The sequence below is a fragment of the Carlito syrichta genome, unplaced genomic scaffold (assembly GCF_000164805.1).
Source record: "Carlito syrichta isolate Samal-C Ts95f unplaced genomic scaffold, Tarsius_syrichta-2.0.1 Scaffold304795, whole genome shotgun sequence".
Lineage (NCBI taxonomy): Eukaryota > Metazoa > Chordata > Mammalia > Primates > Tarsiidae > Carlito > Carlito syrichta.
Genome location: NW_007248891.1, coordinates 132491 through 151956, shown reverse-complemented (window position 1 = coordinate 151956; position 19466 = coordinate 132491). Strand labels below are relative to the sequence as shown.

At 36.1% G+C, this 19466-nt stretch overlaps 1 protein-coding gene across 1 annotated transcript in view; it reads left to right on the top strand.

The window, feature by feature from the left end:
- The window catches only part of LOC103263302 (T-cell immunomodulatory protein), a gene marked incomplete at its 3' end in the record, with an annotated part of 225243 nt that overhangs the window by 87202 nt on the left and 118575 nt on the right, over positions 1–19466 (top strand). The window contains exon 8 of the mRNA XM_021713910.1: positions 1763–1847. Within this exon, the coding sequence (XP_021569585.1) occupies positions 1763–1847 (85 nt within the window). The remainder of the gene's footprint in view (positions 1–1762; positions 1848–19466) is intronic.

Below are 19466 nucleotides of genomic sequence, written 5' to 3'. Positions count from 1 at the left end.
TAGGAATTAGTCTATTAAACAGAGAATAGAAATGTCAGTGATAAGAAGAGTTATCTATAAAAATTAGATCTCAAAATTCTAAATTAATTGTGTTGATTTTGCTTGTTTAGTAATCTAAAATTATAGAAAGAAAAGGCAGTAATTTAAAGAATTGCAAATTATTATTTTTGTACACTGTTTTATTTTGGAAAGAATAATGGAAACAAAAGCTTTCTAATGAGTTCTCCTTTCTGTTTGGCTTAGGTGCCTGAGCTTCTTAGTACATGGTAGCTGTTGCAATCCTTTGCTCCCCTTTCATTGATAGGTAAATTTGAGTTGATGATGAATTAGCCCTTTAAGGATCCACCAATTTTTCCTCTAATTTCTTCATCTTATTTCACTTTATTTTTTATTTTATTGTATTTTATCTTACTTTATTTTATTTTTTAAGACAGAGTTTCCCTCTATCTCCCAGGCTGGAGTACAATGGCATGATTATGACTCTGAGCTCAAGCAGTCCTTCTGCCTCAACCTTTCAAGTAGCTGAGAGAGACTACAGGCATGTGCCACTATGGCTAGCTAATTTTTCTGTTTTTCATAGACGAGGTCTAGCTTTGTCACCCAGGCTGGTATCAAACTCCTGACCTCAGTGATCCTTTTGCCTTGACCTCTCAAAGTGCTGGGATTACAGAAATGTAATGCGCCTGGCTCAGTATATTTTCTTTTTTCTTTTTTTTTTTTTTGAGTTGGAGTCTTGCTCTGTCGCCCAGACTGGAGTGCAGTGGCCACTCCCAGCCACTGCAGCCTTGACCTGCTGTGCTCTGGCGATCCTTCCGCCTCAGCCTTCCGAGTAGCCGGAATTACAGGCACGCGCTACCACGCCTGGCTGATTTTTGATTTATTGTAGAGGTGAGGTCTTGCCAAGTTGCCCAGGCGGGTCTCGAACCCGTGGGCTCAGGCAATCCACTCACCTCAGCCTCCCAAAGTGCAGGATTACAGGCTGAGCCACCGAGCCTGGCTGTATTTACTTAATTGTTCCCAAAAGAATCTTCTTCCCTTAAAATTTATAAAATATAATACTTTTGCTACTTACTGTTACTGCATACATATATATGTTGCCATCAGAAACTCTGTCTTTCTGACTTATAGCCACTCTCCCAACTGGACTGTAAGTTATTTGAAGGAGGAACTAGTTTTGGGTTTTGTTTTGTTTTTTTAGTCGGATTCTCACTCCATCACCCAGGCTGGAGTACAGTGGTACACTCACAGTCACCCCAGCCTCGACCTCCTGGGCTCTAGTGATCCTTCTGCCTCAGGCTTCCAAGTAGCTGGAACTACAGACGCATACTACCCGGCTAATTTTCTTTGTTGTTATTTATTGTAGAGACGAGGTCTTGCCGAGTTGCCTGGGCTGGTCTCAGACCATGGGCTGAGGCAATCCACTTGCCTCAGCCTCCCAAAGTGCTGGGATTACAGACTGAGCCACCAAACCCAGCTAATGAACTCGTTTTTATACTTCTTTATATGTTCCAGAGCCTTTCGTGGTACTTAAAATTCCTATAGTCTGAAATTTTGATGATTTGGTAAAAGATACTATTCCAGAATTGACAGCAGGGAAAGCACTCCAGATTTACATTTTCTTCAACTCACAGCAGTTTCTTTTGCTTCATAATAAAAGTGGAAGTATTTATTTTTTTCTCTAGTTCAGTTAGAATGCTTTGTTTCACACTTGAAAAATGAGTTTATTGTGATGGTCTAATTCAAAGTTTTCCACATTTAACAGGATGGAAACTTCTCCATCAGCAGTAGCATACTGGAAAAACCTCAAAATATGATGGTGGTTGGACAGTCAGCATTTGCAGACTTTGGTAAGATTGTTTTTACTTTCAGTGTTTCCTCTCAATGTTTTCCCCATAGCAGAAAAAACTTGAGTGTCTTTAAAACTTACCTACTCTAGTATTATATATGGCATGTGGTTGATTCCTTAATGAAATAAGGAGAAATTTACGACATATGTGTTTAAAAAATAGTTTGCTCCTGTTTACAGAAGTAACATACAAAACAAAGAAGTCTACTAAGGCTTTTCTAGAGAATGCCAGTTATTAGTTATCATAAATTCTTCGTCTACATCCACTGTATGAGCAAATAGAATTGGCAGAGTTAATTTGACCTCTGAAAACCAATATTGAAAACTATTTTTAATTTACATTTTAATTCCAAAGAAGAGTAACATTTATTATGAATTTCCCAAAAGAGGACATACGAATTTCTGTTTTCTGTAAGATTCTACAATTACACAGTTAATCAAGTTCATGTTGGTTAGGAACTTCCAAAGTATATATGGTTCTTCTCATCATTTGTCAGGATTAAAAGGATTTAGTTCAGGGACAGTGGCCTATGCCCGGTCAACAGAGCAAGACCAGACTGTGCAACATAGTGAGATCTCATCTCTACAGAAAAATCAAAAAAATTAGTTGAGAATGGTGACACATGCCTGAAGTCCCAGGATGTCACCTGAACCCAAGAGGTTGAGACTGTGAGTCATGTGACTGCTGTGAGCCATGATCATACCACTGTACTCTAGCCTAGGTGACAGAGGGAGAATCCAACTCAAAAAAAAGAGAATTTTAGCATTGAGTATGAAAGTGGTTTGAGTGACCCCACCTAAAAGATGCCTAACACTCACTCCTATCCTGCTATTCTTTCATTTGACCAAGAAACACTTCTGGCTTTCCTCAAAATGTAGGTGAGATGTCACCATGTTCAGAGACTTCAATTTTCTCATTTATAAAATGGAAATGGCAACAATATCCACCTCTCAAGATTTGAGAATAGCACTATATATATATAGTACTGTGTGGGTCTTAAAAAGAGCACAAGAAATTATATTTTGAGCCAGGTGTAGTGGCTTATGATTATAGTCCCAGCTACTTGGGAGGTTGAAGCAGGAGGATTGTTTAAGCCCAAGAGTTCAAGTCCAGCCTGAATAACATAGTGATACTCTGTCTAAAAAAAAAAAAATTTTTTTTTAAATTACAGTTTGAATTTTGTTGTTAGACTTAACTTGTGTTTGTGCTTGTTATTGTCGCTGTTACTCTGTACTCAGTAGACTCACTACTCAGGGTCATATAGATGTATCCCAAGGCAGCTAAACAAGAGGTTTGATAGTGTTATATAATGGAAATTTTAGCATGAAACTCTATATTATACTATATTTTAGTTTTATTACATTGGATATTACTTTAGTTTTGAGCGAATTTCTGTTGCCTGTTTTGTTTGTTTTTGTTTTTGTTTGAGTCAGAATCCCACTCTGTTGCCCAGGCTGGAGTTCAGTGGCACACTCATGGCCACCACAGCCTCCACCTGCTGTGCTCAGATGATCCTTTTGCCTCAGCCTTCCAAGTAGCTGGAACTACAAGCATGCGCCACCATGTCCAGCTAATTTTTTTGATTTATTGTAAAGACGAGGTCTTGATATGTTGCCCAGACTGGTCTCGAACCCATGAACTCAGGCAGTCCTCTAGCCTCTACCTCCCAGAGTGCTGGGATTACAGGCATGAGCCACCACACCTGGCTTGTTTTACAATTTTTAATGCAAATAGTCAAGTGGTAAGATATGAGGGGAGACCCCCCCGCAAAAAATGGAATTTATTTATAAAAAATTGTATATTTGCATGTTTAAACTTCAGTCACCTTCAAAGTACTCTCTATTTGTGCAATACGCCTATCAGGACACTGTTTCCATTGCTCAAAGTAGTTTTTGAATTTGTCAATTTTAATGCCTTTTAGTGCTTCTGCCGTTTTTTGTTTCAACTCTTCTACATCCACAAAAGGTTTCTCCTTGAGAACTTTTTTTGTACGGGGAAACAAAAAAAGTTTACCGGGATGAGATCAGGTGAATACTGAGGGTGTGGCATAGGGGGCAAGCTGTTCTGGGTCAAAAACTGCTGAGCACTCAGAGCTGGTGTGGGCAGGTGCACTTATAAGTCACCCAGCATGAAATGGGCAAATGCATTGAAAGAATCTCCAAAAAAAATTCACTGAAACTGATTGCAGTCTAACAATGCTAGGTAGTATACTGATGCCAATGGGTTCCTCAGACACTTACCTAGTGGGGGAAGCCTGTACTATAAGGAGCCTGCCCAAAAAATAATTCTGTGTCGGTCACCAGCACTGACCAAGGGTGGGTTAGGACCCGCACCAGAGAATCTGGACAGCGAGAAGAGACTACTCGGAGGCAGTTCTTCTGGGAACAGTCTGATCAGGACTGGAGCCAAATTTTATTCGGACTCCTTCCAACTTATATACCATTTTCTATACCCTCCAGCAGTGTGATAATCACTCACTGGGGGTGTACAAGTTCCGTGCTTTACAAACTATGCATCACAAGACCACCACGAGATCTGCAATTTCCAAGTAAACAATTCGAATTCCATGATGCCTGCCGTGCTTACATTAAGGTCACAGGTGCACAATTTCAATACAAATCGTTCAAAGTGTTTTCCATAATGTTCAATGAATCATTCATATTATACTCTTTGTTCTATACCCTGATTAATACAAAAAACTTTTCTAAGTTAACTCTAGATTCAATCCAAGTTCACTGACTCCCAATATTTTTAACGATTAATATTATCAACTTAACACTATACTATAATCTATAAGTTTAGTTAAATGACTTAACTGTCAGTTATACTATTAATCTATTATGATTTAACGTAATGCCTTATAACTCTGTTAAAACTTATTCTTAAACTACAAAACTTTACTATAATTCATATGTTTCATATGTCTAAACTTTAATTTTTATATGATCTAGTGATTGGACTTTAATACTATGCTATATCCTATTAAGCTAATACCTCATCATTAATTCTTTTATAAATCGTATAGTAATTATTATATTTGAATAATGTAGCAAAAGGAAACAAAACAGCAAGCATAAATTTATGCAACTATGAGTGTATATGTATATATTTTATCCTAACAAGTCTACTCTAAAAATCAAATAGTAGCTGTCACACTCTTGAACAAGGAAATGCATGGTTGCCAAGATGGCGGCCATGGGCTGAAGCAGACAGAGTTTCGGTAATTAACGAAACAAAAGAAAACGTTCTGCCTGGCTAGGGGCAGGGCGACAAAACTATCATGGTAATTTAGTTTCTAATCTTAGCCCTAGGGGAAACAGCTTTCGGGAACAAGAGCTGACTACCCAGTCTACCAGGAAATAGAAGTTAAAAAATATCTAGAAAGAAGTAAAACTTAGAAAGACAGAGAGAAATAATTCTGCTATGCACTTTCCATCAGGTGTATTGAGATTTACTTATAAGTTTTACTGCCATGTATGCACACTGGTCACTAATCACACGCCAATATTATAGGTATAACTGATATCCTATGTCAGAAGCGATCTTCCAGATGGGCCTTTACAGGCCTCAGCCATGTAGCTATAGATGTTGGCTCCCAACAATTCTGGTTTGTTTTTTTTTTTAGTCCCCCTTGCACATGAGATCATTTATTGAAATTTGCTGACTGATTTGGTTGGCTGGATTAATAACAAGTCTCTCTTTAGAAAAAAAAGTATATATGACCAGGGCCCTTGAGGGGGCACAGGCTACGGATCTACCAGGGGCTACGAAGCTAAGCAGAAAAAAAGTATATATGAGCATATATATAAAATTCTTTGGGGGGGCGTCACAGACTGGTTAAGAACCTCTGAATTAAAATTATATGTTTTATGATTGTGTTTTATATTGTAAAAGCCTTGCTTTGAACAAAATTATTAGTAGCTTTACTTTTCAATTTCTTAAGATTTTACTAAACATACACATTTATATGTTAGTGTTTTAAAATGTGCACCATAACACCATGTAATCCCAGTACTTTGGGAGGCCGAGGCAAGAGAATTGCCAGAGCCTGCAGGTTCGAGATCAGCCTGGGCAATATGGCAAGACTTTGTCTCTACAACAAATCAAACAATTAGTTGGGTGTGGTGGCACTCGCCTGTAGTTCCAGCTACTTGGAAGGCTGAGGCGAAGGATCACCTGAGCCCAATAGATCAAAGCTGCGGTGACTGTGAGCAATGTGCCACTGCACTTCAGCCTAAGGATGGAGTGAGACTTCGACTCCAAAAAATACATACATACATACATACATAAAATGTGCAGCATATAGGATATAGTAAAATTAAGAAACATAATTTTAAAATGTATTAGTGAACTTTTGAAAGTTTAAATAGTTCACAATCCTTTTTTTAAAGTTGTGTATTTTTAGTTGGATATTGTCAAAGAACAAAACTCCTAATGAGTCTAAAGTATAAATATTAATATATCCAAAATATGTATTTTTCTATTAAAAGGAATAGGTCTGTGAATTGCAGCCTACCCTCCGTCTTTCACTTCATCCCACTTCCTTTGAACCATACAAGGGAAGTGACTGACAGCCAGCAAGTCAGCATGATGTCAGACATTTACCATTTAGTTGATAAAGAAAGTAATGATTGAATAAATCTTTTCAGTGACAAAAAGAAGCCTGTACCAAAGAGGAGTGTTTAGATGTCTACCAGCTCACTTGTCTTTAAAAAAGAATATACAAGATAGAAATACATCAAAAGAGTAATATTGGTTGTGTTAAAGTTGGATAATAGGTTATCTTACTCCCTATTTTCTAAATTTTCTGTTCTGTTGGTTAGACTAATTTAATGTTAATTTAATAGTGAAAAAGTAAATTATAGAAAAGTAATAATAAACAGTGGCAAGAAATCAAAATATGTACTTATTGCTCAGTAATTTATTTTTAAGTGTTAGAATTTATATCATGGAATTTGTAATTTCATATAAAATTTATTCTATCTTCTTTGTGACCTGAACAGCTCCTTTAGAAATGGTCATTCATAATCAGGTTTGTTGGCATACTTTTATAATACCAACTACTCAGGTGACTGAAGCAAAAGAATCACTTGAGTCTAGGAGGATGAGACGCAGTGAATTATGATCGAGCCACTGCACTTTGACCTTGGCTGGAGCAAGACCCTTTCTCAAAAGGGAAGGAGAGTGCCCGGGCTCAGTGGCTCAGCCTGTAATCCCCGCACTTTAGGAGCCTGAGGCGAGTGGATTGCCTGAGCCCATAGGTTCAAGACCGGCCTGGGCAACTTGGCGAGACCTTGTCTCTACAATAAATTAAAAAATTAACTGGGCATGGTAGCGTGCTCCTGTAGTTCCAGCTTCTTGGAAGACTGAGGCATAAGGATTGCTGGAGCACAGCAGGTCGACGCAGGAGTGACCAAGAGCATGCCACTGCATTCCAGCCTGGGTAATGGAGTAAGACTCCAACTCAAAAAAAAAAAAAAGGAGAGAGGAAGGAAGGAATTTCTTGCCACTGTTGGAAGGTAGGGAAAAGAAAAGGAAAAGTGTCATGTAGTTACATAGAGTTTTTAAGTCCTACAAATAAAATACAAAAATTAGACTTTTTAAAAGAATGAGACCTCTGTTCTTAAAATATTGTGCTGTATACTATGTAAGATAGCAAAGATATATATATATATATTTTTTTTTTTTTTTTTTTTTTTATTTGGAGTCTCACTCTGTTGCCCAGACGAGTGCAGTGGCCGCTCCCGGCTACTGCAGCCTTGACCCACTGGGCTCCGGCAATCCTTCCGCCTCAGCCTTCCGGGTAGCCGGAATTACAGGCACGTGCTACCATGCCCGTCTGATTTTTTGATTTATTGTAGAGATGAGGTCTCACCAAGTTGCCCAGGCAGGTCACAAAAGCAAAGATCTTAAAGGCAAGATTCTTACCTTTAAGAAATTTATAGTCCAGTTGGGAAGACAAAAGATAAATATGCCAAAAATAAACACAAAAATAAAGCAACAAATAACTGCCACAATACAACACAACATAGGAGAAAACAAACTGTTATTTCATTGTTATGAAATTAATGCCACAGAAAAAGTGCACATCTAAGTGCTACCTAAGTCTTGTGGCAATAAAGATCATTCTAAGCTGAGTAGGGATAGGAAAGCCTCATGGAAGAAGCGGGGATTTTGTCCTAGACTTTAAAGAAAATCTAAGATTTGACTAAAAATGTGTAGAAGCATGAAAATATCATGTTAATGATTAACAAATAGACCGATTTGGCTTGAATAGTTTCTGTAAAAGTTTGTATGTTTTGTAGCAACATATAAATGGCCTGTGAGCATGCTGGATTACCAGATGAATAAAAGATAAGCAAATGTCTATTCTGTATAAGGGATGGGAAGTAGTCAAACAATTTTGAGCATTTCTTTTAAACCACCTTTTTAATTAACTTCAGAAAGTAAAGTTGAAAAAAGAAGAAAGTAAAATTGAACAAAATCTTCTGCTCTGGTGGGATATGTGTAAAGTCATACTTCTTGGACATGGACTAGGAATTGAGGGAAAGATTATTAAAATCTCCAAGTTAGCTGAGATTTTGATATCAAAAAAGAGGCAGATTTAAATATTATTAGTGTACTGTATTTTTTTTAGGAATGGAAACCATCAAGAGACAGGTTAGGAACTGAAGTGTTGAGAGGTGGAGCTAGAACTGCATCAACATATTGAGGGATAAGTGTGAGAAACTTTGCAAGGAAAGAATTCATAAATTTGCTGATTGGTTCAACACTAGAGAGGGTAAAAAAGTAAAATTTAAAAATTGACTCCGAATGACCCAAAGAATGATGATACATCATAAAGATAAGTAACCCAGGAGAGAAAGCTGGATTGGACGCTAAGATACTTTAGAGTCAACACATTCGTCATTCTGGGGTGAAACATCAAAGCCAGAACATTTGGCAGACCAAAGTTGAGCAGTAAAGCCAAAGTGGGTGTGAGCGTCCATTAAGAGCAAAGAAGTCAAGACCTGGATGAGCCCTCCAAGGAAGAAAATGTAAGATAAAGGCTGACGAGGGCTAAGAAGGGGAAAGAAAAGGATTGCTAAATGCTAAAAGAAACTATTTGGCAGTTATTAAAATGTGGTAAAGGAGCACGACCAAGAAAAGCCCTTTAGGTTTACAGTTTAACGGGGCATTAATGGAATAAAAGTTACCACCGTAGAATCTTCGGATCAGTCCTTGAGCCATAAAAATTACCCAATAAATAGTGACTGCTACTTGGAAGTCTCAGATGAGATTCTGGACCCTAGTCTCATGTTTGGAAGATCTGCAATCCTTAGATGTCTCTCATCACTAAGCAGTCATCCAGAAAGGAATGTATGTCTTCTAGAAGACATGATTTCCATCTTGTCCTACTATATCATCCTTATAAACTGTTGGAGTTGAGTTTTTCCTAGGTAGGCTCTGAATATCAAATTCTAGAATTTCTATAAAGATGATGTCTATTATATAGGACAAAAAGTTCAATAGAAATAAAGTATTTTTTTCTATCAAAAAAACTACATAGGACCACACTTAGAGAAAACATTAATTTTGTATGTAGTACTAGATGGAGTGGAAGTCAGTAAAAAGCTACAAAACTAAGGGGCTAACAGAAACCTTATACAGAATGTTACTCTTTTTTAAAGATTGAATCATTTTAAATGTCATATAAATTTATGTCACCTGGTCTGATGCTAACTCTTGTGTATTAGATCATCACAAGAAGATCCTACTTTTTTCTTCAAATGAAGGGAGAATACAGGGTGAAGCCTTGGAATTGTCAATCAGGTCTCCTAGATAATTCTAATAAGCAAAGGAGCTAATGAAAATCAAAAACTTTGTCATCCATGAAAGTTATTAGCATATTGAAACATCTTGAACAACTTACAGATGGTGTCATTGATGGCTGACACCAGATCTGATTCAACAGAGTATGCCCAGGGCTAGCACAGTAGTTAACCAATGATATTTATTAAAGTGAAGGAGAAAGAGAAACCCCACAGTAAAGTTGTTTTATGAAGTATTTATAATGCTTGTAAAAATTCAGATGTTAATTCCAAGTTAACCATGCTAGGACTGAAATGCTTATTTTGAAACGTGTATGACAGTTACTCCCCTTGTTTTACAATTAGGTATATTCAGTAACAATCTGACAAATTAAAATTATTTCTTGTTACTGCTTGATCTGAAAATAAAAGCAAATCTAATGAGCCATGCCTGGAAATTTAAATTTTATATTTAGTCTGAATGCTAATTGATAATTCAGTGCGTATATTCTCGTTTACAAAAGAATTTCAAAAGTGAGATGCCTTTAAATAGACAGGTGATGATTATATTATAAAAGAGGCTAGATAGGAGAAAGTTTCTGAACTTGGCCTTATTATGTGAGTCATTTAAGAGCTGCCTTTTGTTTTAAAGTCTTAATGTATTTTTCTGTTTGTTTCTTATTGTTGAAAATTGGCTGCTCCTTTGTTACATAATTTTATTACTTTTTTCATTTAAAAGGGACACAAAATAAATAAAACATAAAATAAATAAAACATAAAATAAAAGGGACACTGGAAGACTGAGGCGGAAGGATCACCTAAACCCAGTAGGTCGAGGCTGTGGTGGCCATGGGCATGCGACTGCACTCCAGCCTGCGTGACAAGAGTGAGATTCCAACTCAAAAAAATAAATAATAATAATAATAATAAAAGGAACACTGAACTCCAATAGAGAATTATCAACAAAACAAAAAAATGTTCGAGGATTCAGATAGTCTCTCTTAAAGGAACTACTATATCACTGTTATCTCCAGTTAGAATTTATCAAGTAAATACAAATATAGAATACTTTAATATGTGTAATATGGACAAATATAAGTGCTGGGTTCAAGGAACTTGAAATATAATAATTTCATTTTCTTTCAGTGAATTGTATGGTACAAGGCATATTAGTTTAATCAAATAATTCAGTCTGTTCCTTAAAATTGTGTAGAGGTCAGTTTTTCTTGAATTTAGTTTCCTTTTCATTTTGTAATGAAAGATTTCTACTGTGTACAAAGTGTTGATTAATGTATTCAAAAAAATTTTTGAGTGCCTACTATTTGGACTGGCACTGTTCTAGATGCTTGGCATATAGCGAGGTATGAAGCATGCAAAAATCCTACTCTCATGGAGTTTAAATTGTGTTGCAGGAGGAAAGACAAAAACAAAGATATTAGTAAGGAATTTTTAGAAAGTGCTAAAGCTTTGAGGAAATTAAACAAAGTTCTGTCATAGGAGATGACAAGGACTGTTTAGATAGATGGTTGGAGGTCACATTTAGGAATGCCAGAGTGAAGGTTCTAAGGCAAAAATGAGTTTGATGTGCAAGGAACAAAAAAAGATGGCTGGCACATAGCCAGGTCTTTAGGGCTTTGTGTACCAAGAAAATAAGGAGTTTGGATTTTATTCTAAATGTAATTGGAAGCTCTAAGGAGATAAGTTAAAAAGATATGCAGTTAACCAGGCAAAACTATGGTGACTTGGACGAGGACAATCACCAGAAAATGGAGAGAAGTAGTCTTATTTAGGATATATTAGAGAAAAAGTTGGCAGGACATAGTGATAGATTAGATGTTAGAGGGAAGATGAAAAGAATGACTTCTAGAGTTTTTGCTTAAACATCTGTATGGCCGTGCCATTTGATGAGTTTAGGAAAGGAGAAGGAAGAGGAACTTTGGAGTTCTGTTCATCAATAGTTTTGTTCAGGACATGTTACGGTTGAGGTGTCTGTTAAAAACCAAAACAACATCCAAGTGGAAGATGCAAGCTAAGGAGAAACAGAGTCGAATGTCAGCATCTACTTATTTATCTACCTTTTAGAAGAGGGAGAATGGATAAATGTAGGAGTACTAGTCCAAGCCATCCTGCCTTTTGTCCTAACCCTTTATGGCCGACCTCCAGCCTCACTGGCTTCCTTGTGTTCTTCAGCTTGCCCCTCTTGAGGGCCTTGGTCCTTGCTCATCCCTCTGCATGGAGCTCTTTCTCCAGGTAGTCTTCATGGCTCACTCCCTTACTATCTTCTGGTTCCCTGGCTATTCTATTTAAAATTGTAAACCCTACTTCCCAGCACTCCTGACTTCCCTTTCCCTTTATTATCACCATCTGACATAGTATACATTCTAATCATATCCCCTCATGAGAACTCCATTGCTGTGTTTTGTTCTCTGTTTTATCTGCCATGCCTTTAGCAGTGCTATTCACATTGAATTCACATTCTAATGAATGATCATGAATAAATTATGTAATTAAATGAAAAATACTCTAAATATATATTAAATAGTCTATATTAATATTGAATAATTAATTTTAAAATGTCATAATTGGTTTTTAAGAATTGAGCCCAAATTTAGGGTGTCTTAAGTATACCTTCAGCCATAACCCTAAACTAAAACTTCATCATTCTTATGATGAAGACTGGTAAATCATTGCTTTTGCTTATTTTGACTAAAGTTAAGTAATTAAACTAAAAATTGTTCTGAATCTCTAAAATAAGTGGATGCTGTTTTCAGTAGGAGACATCCTGGATTCTTATAATTGTAATTTTTAATCTTCCTGTTTCCTTTTTCTAATTCATGAATTCTGGCTAATCAGCAATGTGCATTTTCTATATTCTGTATTATCACTTAATATTTAAATAGATAACTATTAGCACAACTTAATATCTTTTGATTTTTATAGTGCCAATTTTGTTTTAATGTGATCAAAGTCATAGTAATCAACTTAAACAGCTATCCCTCCCACCTACTATACCTTTGTGTTTCTTAGCGTGCCCTGCCCCAATTCCACTAAAGAAAGACAAAGCTATTGTATATTTTTAGTAAAACAAGTATTTTATGTGCTCACATTGCTATATAGCACCTAAAGTGGCTAGATATTCTTAGAGTACTCTTCTAATATTTGCAGTACTCTTCAGACAAATAATAAATTCAGTTCATCATTATTTCCTTTTCATTCCATGTCACTGTGGTGATTGCAGTGCAGTAGTTGCCATAGCAAAAGTGATTACTCCCTGAGTTTGTACTTTGTAATAAAGATTTTTGTTAGGCATTTATGTTGGTGAGTCATGGATGCCAGATATGATTCTGATGAATATTTTGAATGCTTTTTATTGGAAATGATAATTTATATAAAATTACTACTTCATAGTCTTGATTTTATTCAAACTCAGCATTTAATGCAGACTAGACTGCATTAATTACTTTTAAGGTATACAAATATGAAGAAAAACTAGGACCCTATGTTCCTGAAGCCATTGTGTACAAGTTTGTGTGTAGTAAATTCTTGCCTTTCTAGATGAGAGTGTTTTCTTATAAAGCTATACCTCTGATATATTATATTCTCAAAACTGTACTGTGCATTTAATTTTTAATGATGCATATTATGAATGTATACTTAACCCTTTTGATATTAAATTTAAAATATTTAATTCTATAAGATAATGTTATATTGCTATTTTGTAATTTAATGGATGATATTTTAATACTTTTAATATAACCCAAAACTAAACTGGAACATTTTTCACTCTAAGCCTACCCTAATTAATAAGATAGATTTATAAGTGGAACATAAAACTGTCCTGTGAACTTAACCATGCATATCTTATTACTTGATTACAAAAGTACTGTGAAAGTGATTATTGCCGACCACTCACCTGTTGTTAGATCTTACACATACCTAGGAAGGGCCAAAAGATGGTGAGATTTATTCCTCTCTGGCATGTTTATACCTGAGGGGAATTGTCTGCTATCAGAGCGAAATAGAAGCTCATTATGAAGAGCGTAGTGCCACCCCTTTTCTAAGTATCCTGCCCTGTTTCCAAACAACTCTGCCATCCATTTTAACCCCATTTTTTTTCCATTTGCAACTCTGCGTCTTCATTCTGTATAAATGCCCATTCATTGATTAGCAAAATCACAATTGAAATTCTTGGATGTAGGTAGGTACGCAGCTTCTCTGTGCTTGACCTTAACACACTAAAGAGTTGAGTGATGGATTGATGAGTTGGATGAATGGTATATGATGAATGAATAGGGAGATAAATGGATAAAAGTTCTACTTACCACTTATTCAGAGCAGTGCATTCTCTTAGCGGCTCTCACAAAGCAATCTCATTCTGTTTTGTTCCACATAGAATAGTGATTACCAAAGGCTAGGGAAGGGAAGGGGGAGGGAAATGAAAAGGGGCCAGCAAAGGATACAAAGTTACAGTCAGATAGACAGAGTATCTTCTGGTCTTCTATTGTACATTAGAGTGATAATTCCCCCTTATTTCTTATTACTCATGAAGATAATAGACATTCTCTGTACTTAACCTACCCCTGCCTATCATCACATTACCCCAACTAATGTGTATTTAATCAAATCAAAACTGAAGCTTTCAAGTTTTTGTTAATTAGTGACATTAGAAGGATTTAGTAATTTACTATGTTGCAAATGTCTGCTTCTTTACATAATACTTAAGAATAGTTATTTTTTGGCAGAAATTGTCTTATAGGAATAATTTTATGATTACCTCAAATGATCTTTCTAATATTATTTACTTATCCTCATTATCAAATGTTGTTAATGGGTCTTAAAGAGCTTGAGAAATTTGACCCAGGAAATACAGTAGGAATGAAGTGGAAGAGCTGGGTTGTAATCCTTAAAGCTTTGCCTTTAAACACTCTGCAGCCCTCCTTTGGCATTAGTTCTTCAAATATGTGACCATATTGTACCAGTAGTGACCTACTGGTTTATACTTGTTTTTTTAAAACATATATTTTGATAGTGAGCTGTTTGTATTTGCTCCTTGCATTTTCTGAAGGTTTTTATCTTATTATCTTTGGAATTTTTATACTGTTTGACCATTTTTCTAAGTCATCTATCTCTAAAATATGATTATCTATAGCTATAATTCTAGAATATATAATGATTATGGATTCCAGAAAAAAATCAAAATCAAGCAGTAGTGATTTTTCTCTTGGGCTAAAACAAATTTTCAAAGAATATAAATTTCTTTTAAGTTTTGTTCATTTTTAATTGATATATAACGTACATTTTTATAGGGATAGTGTTACATCGTTGATACATGTATCCATTGTGTAATGATCAGTAGAAGTAATTAGCAAATTCATCCCCTCAGACAGTTATCATTTCTTTGTGGTAAGAGCATTGAAAATTCTCTCTTAGCTCTTTTGAAATATGCAATACATTATTCATAGCTGTAGTCACTCTAATGTACAATAGAAGACCAGAAGATACTCTGTCTATCTGACTGTAACTTTGTATCCTTTGCTGGCCCCTTTTCATTTCCCTCCCCCTTCCCTTCCCTAGCCTTTGGTAATCACTATTCTATTCTCTTCTTCTATGAGATCAACTTTTTTAGATTCTACTTATGGGATTATTCAGTGTTTGTCTTTCTATGTGGGTTTTTTCACTTAAGAAAATGTCCTTCAGGTTTATCTTTGTTGTTGTAAATGACAGAAAATTTTTTTTCGTGGCTGAATGTTATTCCATTGTGTGTAGCTACCACATTTTCTTTATCCATTAATACGTACATTGATGGGCACTTAGGTTATTTCCATATCTGAGTTAGGGTGACTAGTGCTGTAATAAACATGGGAATGCAGATATTTCTTGAAATAGTGATTTCATTTCCTTTGGCTATATACCCAGGTTGCTAGCAGTTCTTTTTGAGAAACCTCCATACTGGTTTACATAATGGCCATCCTAATTTACATTCTCACCAACAATGTGTCAGAGTTTCCTGTTCTCCACATCTTCACCAGTACTTGATTGCCTTTTTAATAATGGTCATTCTAACTATAGAGAGAAGTAAAATCTCATCTTGGTTTGATTTACATTTCCTGATGATTAGTGATGTTGGGCATTTTTTCATATACCTACTGGTCATTTGTATGTCTTCTTTTGATAAATATCTATTAAAGTCTTTTGTTCATTTTTTAATCAACCTGTTTTTTAACTATTAAATTGAGTTGTTTCTAAAGTCTGAATATTAACCCTTTGCAAGATGTATTGTTTGCAGATGTTTTTTAACCATTCTGTGTCTTTTCACCCTGTTGTTTTCCATTGCTGTACAGAAGCTTTTAAGTGTGATATAATCCTATCATCCCATTTGTCTATTGTTGCCTTTGCTGCTTGTGTTTTTGAAGTTGTGTGTGTGTGTGTGTGTGTGTGTGTTTGAGTGTGTGTGTGTGTGTTTGAAGTCTTATCCCAAAATTTCTTTCCCAGACCAATGTCATGAAGTGTTTTCCCTATGTACTCTTTTAGTGGTTTCATAGTTCTAGGCCTTGCATTTAAGTCCTTTATCCATTTTTATTCAAATTTTGTATATAGTGAGATAAGGGGTCAAGTTTTGCCCTTCTGGATGTGGATATCCAATTTTACATTTACTGAAGACTATCCTTTCCCCAGCATGTGTTCTTGGCACCTTTATGAAAAGTCAGTTGGCTATGGATGCATAAATTTATATCTGGGTTCTCTAGTATCTTCTGTTGGTTTATGTGTCTGTTTTTAATGTGTGTATCATCCTATATTGGTTACCATAGCTTTGTAGTATATTTTGAAGTTAAGTAGTATGATGGCATCTTAATGCTTTAGCTGGCTTTAACTATTCAAAGTCTTTTGTACTTCTATGCAAATTTTAGAATTGCTTTTTCTATTTCTGTAAAGAATGTCATTGGTATTTTGATAGAAATGTCATTGACTCAATAAGTAACTTTCGGTAATATGGTCATTTTAACAATATTAATTCTCCAGTCTATGAATATAGGATATCTTTTCATTTATTTGAGTCCTGTCCAACTTCATTCATCAGTATTTTACAGTTTTCATGATAACAATTTTTCACCTCCTTGGTTAAAGTAATTGCTAGATATCATACTTTTCTATAGCTATTGTATATGGGATGGTTTTCTTGATTTCTTTTTCAGATAGTTTACAATTAGCATATAGAAATACTACTGACTTATCTATGCAAATTTTTGTCTAACACCTTTTCTATATTTGTTCATTTGTCCTAACAGTGCTTTTGGTGAGGTCTCTAGGGTTTCCTTTTTTTTTTGAGTCAGAATCTCACTCTGTCACCCAAACTGGAGTGCAGTGGCCACTCCCGGCCACCGCAGCCTCCACCTGCTGGGCTCCGACGATCCTTCCGCCTCAGCCTTCCAAGTAGCCGGAATTACAGGCATGCGCTACCAAACCCGGCTGATTTTTTTATTTATTGTAGAGATGAGGTCTTGCTGCCTAGGCAGGTCTCGAACCCGCGGGCTCAGGCAATCCACTCACCTCAGCCTCCAAAAGGCGCGGGATTACAGGCTGAGCCACCAAGCCCGGAGGCGCGGGATTACAGGCTGAGCCACCAAGCCCGGCTGGGTTTTCTACATATAACTTATGACTTCCTCCTTTCCAATTTTATTTCTGTCTTTTGCCTAATTGCACTGGCTTCCAGTACTATGTTGAATAGAAGTGGTCACAGTAGGCATACGTGTTGTAGATCTTAGAGGAAAGGTTTTCAGTTTTTCTCTATCCATTATGATGTTAGCTATGCCTTTGTCATATATGGCTTTTATTTTTTTCAGGTATATTCCTTCTGTACCCAGTTTGTTGAAGGGTTTTAATATAAAGGGATGTTGAAATTTATCAAATACTTTTTTAGCATCTGTTAAGATTATTACATGGTTTTTGTATTTGGGTCTGTTAATTTGATACATAACATGTATTGATTCACCTATGTTGAACCATCCTTATATCCCTGCAGTGAATCTCACTTGATCAAGGTGAACTTTTTAATTGGTGTCCTAATATTTTATTGAGTATTTTTGTATCTAATGTTCACTAGTGATACTGGCCTGCAGTTTTTCTTATTTGTTGTGTCCTTGTCTGATCTTGACATAAAGATAATTCTAATTTAGTAGAATGGGTTTGGAAGAATTCCCTCTTCTTCCGTTTTCTCAAATAGTTTGAGAAGAATTACTTCTTTAACTATTAGAATTCAACAGTGAACCTATCAAATTTTTGGCTTTTTTTTCATGGGAGACTTTTTATTACTGATTCAAGCTCATTACTCATTATTGGCCAAGTCAGATTTTCTATTTCTTCATGACTCAATCATGATAGCTGTATGTATTCGAGAATTTATCACTTTCTTCTAGATTTTCCAATGTGTTGGCATATCATTATTCATAATAATCTCTTATGATATTTTGTATTTCTGTAGTAAGAATTGTTATGTCTCCTTTTTCTTCTCGGATTTTTTTCCTTCTTTCTTTTTTCTTCGTCTAAATAAAAGTTTATTGATTTTGTTTGTCTTAGCAGAAAGACAGTTATTTGTTTCATTGATCTTTTGCTTTTTGTTTTGTTTTTGTTTTAGTCTTCTGCTCTGATCTTTATGATTTATTTCCTTCTACTATTTTGGGGTTTAGTTAATTCGGGTTTTCTGGTTTCTTAAGTTAAAACATTAGGTTGTTTATTTGATATCTTTGGGTTTTTGTTTTTTGCTTTTGTTTTGTTTTTGATTTGGCTTTTGTCTTTCAATATTATGATTTTGAGTTTCACCCATGTTGCTACATGTAACAGTAGTATGCTCCTTTTTATTCAAAATCAAGTGTTTTATTTATTTAATTTTAAATTTTAGATTCAGGGTATACACATGCATACTCGTTACATAGACATATTGTATAGTGGTAGGGATTGGGTCTCAGGTTACCCATACCCCAGATAGTGAACATTGTGCCCTATAGGTAGTTTCTGAACTCAAAGCTCCTTCCCCTTCCCCACTTACTGGTGTCCCCCGAACCTGTTATTTCCATTTTTGTGACCATGTACCTCCCACATTTCAGTGAGAATATGCAGTGTTTTGCTTTCTGTTTCTGAGTCAGTTTATCTAAGGATGATGACCGCTAGCTCCATTCATGTTGCTGCAAAGATCATGATTTCATTTGTTTTTATGATTGCAAAGTATTCCATATATACTACGTATTATATACATATATACTATATATTCCATATATATTATACTTTATTATCCACTGATCAATTGATCGGCATTTAGGTTGATTCCACATCTTTGTAATTGTGAATTGTGCTGTAGTGAACATGAGGTCTTCTTTTTTTTTTTTTTGAGTTGGAGTCTCACTCTGTCGCCCAGAGTGGAGTGCAGTGGCCACTCCCGGCCACCGCATCCTCGACCTGCTAGGCTCTGGCGATCCTTCCGCCTCGGCCTTCCAAGTAGCTGGAACTACAGGCGCACGCTACCACACCCAGCTAATTTTTTCATTTATTGTAGAGATGAGGTCTCACCAAGTTGCCCAGGCAGGTCTTGAACCCGCGGGCTCACGCAATCCACTCACCTCAGCCTCCCAAGGCACAGGATTACAGGCTGAGCCACCAAGCCCAGCTCTTTTTTTTTTTAATTGTGGGGTACAATTCAGTGTTCGGTGTTCAAATATTAATTGTGCAGGTACCCTTGTTGATGAAGTGTACCCCCTTTCCCCAGGCAGTTTCCCATTACTGCCAATCACACCTCCCCACTTCCCACGCCCCACAGTTTCCCGCTACTGACAGTCCT